The sequence below is a fragment of the Gavialis gangeticus genome, unplaced genomic scaffold, assembly GCF_001723915.1.
Source record: "Gavialis gangeticus isolate Ggan-Ray unplaced genomic scaffold, GavGan_comp1, whole genome shotgun sequence".
NCBI classification, from domain to species: Eukaryota; Metazoa; Chordata; order Crocodylia; family Gavialidae; genus Gavialis; species Gavialis gangeticus.
In genome coordinates, this window is record NW_017729027.1 from 2,636,762 (window position 1) to 2,640,011 (window position 3,250).

At 38.1% G+C, this 3,250-nt stretch overlaps 1 protein-coding gene across 2 annotated transcripts in view; it reads right to left on the reverse strand.

Moving 5' to 3' along the window:
* ORC3 (origin recognition complex subunit 3) overlaps positions 1–3,250 on the reverse strand; it is a 100,104-nt gene that overhangs the window by 58,710 nt on the left and 38,144 nt on the right. For both annotated transcript variants that reach the window (XM_019520369.1, XM_019520368.1), the window contains exons 5-6: positions 2,141–2,245; positions 851–1,005 (exon numbers count right to left, since the gene is read on the reverse strand). In XM_019520369.1, coding sequence (XP_019375914.1) covers positions 851–1,005; positions 2,141–2,245 — 260 coding nt within the window. The remainder of the gene's footprint in view (positions 1–850; positions 1,006–2,140; positions 2,246–3,250) is intronic.

The window sequence follows — 3,250 nt, forward strand, 5'->3', positions numbered from 1 at the left end:
AGCCAATCTGCAATCCATCTGACTGTGTAGGCATCTATGCCACAGTCACCTAGTTTTTTTAACTAGGATGGGGTGAGAGACGGTGTCAAAGGTCTTGCTGAAGTCCAGAAAGACTACATCCACCGCATTATTGTTTTGAGAAAAATAATGAGACCCAGGATAACTCAACATTTGTTTTTAGCCTGGGGTAGCTTTCTGCTCAATGTAGAAATCGCTCCACTGCTACCTAGTGGCTAGGTGCTCCACTAGCCTAGAAGCTTGGGAGAGTTGTTTGTACAACTAACTGCTCCTTACCACAGAGTAAATTTACTGCAGGATAAGATCCAGGTTAAATTACTCTAGGTCAGTGGTTCTCAACCTTTTGAGACTCAAGGCACCCCTCAGAAAGTGCCAGGGCTTAATTTTCACCCATTTTTCAACTACAGTAAAATAAGAAAGTTCTTCTGTTGCAGAGCTCAAAAAAACCACAACAGGTCAGAAAGTTTTTTGACACCATGGATTCCTATTTGAAATCTCAGGGTTTACCGTAAGAATCATGGGTAAGTATCTGCATACCTAACAGTGCTATTGCATGGAACCCCAGAACACCCTGGCTGAAAAGTCACTGCTCTGGTTTAGCGGTTTTCAAAATGCATTTCCCAGAATCCTGGGGTTCTGCTATAGGTCATCAGGGGTCCTGCAAACAGATTGAGTGTAATGATGGAATGGGCCGGGAGGTGGTACACTGCCATTGCCAGGCAACACTGCTCTTGACAAACAAATCACGTGTCCACACCCCAGGTTATGAAGTTAAATTCCTACAAGACTCCATAAATCTGGCATTTCATAAACTGGCGATATGACAACCTACCTTTGTTACACACTCATACCAGTCGGTAAGAGAATCCAGTGAACAGCGGATCCTTTTCTTGGAAACTGTAACATATTCCTCCTCTTCAGACTGGTCGTCTTCTACATAACAATCCATTAGCTGTCCCATCAGCTTCTGCAGCAGATGCCTTATTCCTTTCCAATACACATAGATGCACATTGAGGAAACGTTTTAGTTACCAAAAATTGTAAACCCCTCACCACACAACAAAATCTACATTTTATTCAAGTTTATCCTGCTTTTCTCTCATTTTTAACTTTCTCCAATATGCCCTACCTCCCTGAAGAGCATTATTCTCAAACTACCAAGACAAATTCCTAACCTCATCAACTAAGTGTTCAATATACACTGTGTTGTTAGCTTACTATCTTGCCTAGGAATCAAGAATGAAAATCCATATGCTGATCCTTCCCCCCACCCTGGCCTTGAACCATGAACTGTTACTGCAATGTTAGATCAACCTGAAAAGAGGCCAGAAGCCTAATTAAGAGATTTGGTAGCATTTCCAGGAGTGATATCAGTCCTTGAGTTTCAGGAAAAAAAATGTAAATATTTGGCAGAAAGTATTAAAGATGTTTCCTGCCTGCAATAAAATAATTTAAAAGCATTTAAAAAGATGAACTGATCTGCTTCACTCGTAATGGCATATAAACGAGCCAGCTAGTAGGTTTTTCATATAGTATCAATACGTATACACCAGGCCTGTCCTTGGCATTTAGAGAAAAATGGCTAGTGTTTTTCTGCAAATAGGTAAAGCAATTCTTTTAAACAGATGCAATTCCCCTCACTGTAAAAATGATTCTGACTCAGAGCTGATGGTTAAGGGATAGGGATTGGTATTTAAGAGTGTTCTCTACTAAAGGAGATTTTAGCATACAAATCTCAAACTTCTCTACTTCTTTCAGTGTTAAAAAAAGGATATGGTTAGTTTAAATATACAACTCTAAGATCTTTATGTATGCAATAGCTTTATTCCAAATTTAACAGGCTGACAAAGCTAAAATGCTAGCATTAGGAGTGGTAGAATCCTTATTTTGAACCAAGCTGGACACAGCTAAAAATATGTAAAGGAGAATAATACATTGGTCACAGATTAGACTAGATGCCTGGAATGGACAGTACTACTACACTGGGTCATGAATTGGACTAGATGTCTGAAGTCTTTTGCATTCTTACTTTCTATTACTTTTACACTGAGAAAAAAAATATAGAATTTGTAGGTAAGGGTATTCATCATTTGAATGTTGTCAAAACAATGACAATATCTACCTGGACATTCCTTGGCTTGCAATGAAACTACGTAAGGAGTAACATTATCCTGAAGAACCTCTGAAAGACGTTTAAATGTCAAGTCATGATCTGTAACATTTACACCTAGAAGGAAGAAAAATCAATACTGTATTATTCCTGTTTGTGACCACAATCCCTGAACAGCAAACTATGCAACAAGATAATGCTCAAAAATAGACAAGCAAGTGAAAAAAAAACAAAACTGCCTTTAAGGTAAGATATAAAGGGTGTTCAGAAGCTCCCATTAGTGCTGTGTAAAAGCAACAGAAAATGTTTAATCAATCAAAATCTCTCCATAGGGAAGAAAAGCTCAGGCACTTGAGACTTGAATGTTTCTTAGGGGTTGTCTATATGGGAAGTTGTCATGAAATAAATCAAGCTTGTAAATTTTCAGCACACTAACAGCTCAATAGTAACTCCGCAAATGGATGGGGGAAAAATGCATTCGTGATCGTAGTCAGTCTGTCCAGAGAGAAAATGGTGATCTGTAAATGCAAAGGACTACACCTGATGGCTTAAAAGTCCTTTTCCAGTCCAATGGTCTTATGCACACACTTAGCATGCAGTAAATTTACTTTGTTTACTTCACAGCAAATCCCCCTTGTAGGTAAACCTTCAGTTGCATTCCAGCAAAGTAGGAGTACTTCAACTCTGAATTTCAGTTAACTAGATGTCAAGAAGGCTAATCAATTGCAAAGAGGAGTAAAGTCTGCTTTATTTTTGTTATATAGAATTTTGAAGGGACGAAGACAATGAAACTGGTAATAACAAAAGACGACTCTCCAAACTCTTCTCAAATATTAAGACCCTTAATAATCCTATGATACAAGTAGCGTTTATTCTCTCTGTTCCCTGCCACAATTATTCAAAGAATTGACCAATTCCAGGAAGGCACATATTTGACTTTTTACAGAAGGGAACCTAAGACAGTTTGGTAGTGTGGCTAAAGGAAGTGACTGAAAAGGAAGACCCTGGATTTGGAAGGCTTGAGGTCAACTCCTGTGTTTGTCTACACTGGAGACATCTTAAAAATAATTTTAAATTTGTTTCACTCAAGTCAAAAAAAAAAAAAAAAAAAAAAAAAAAAAA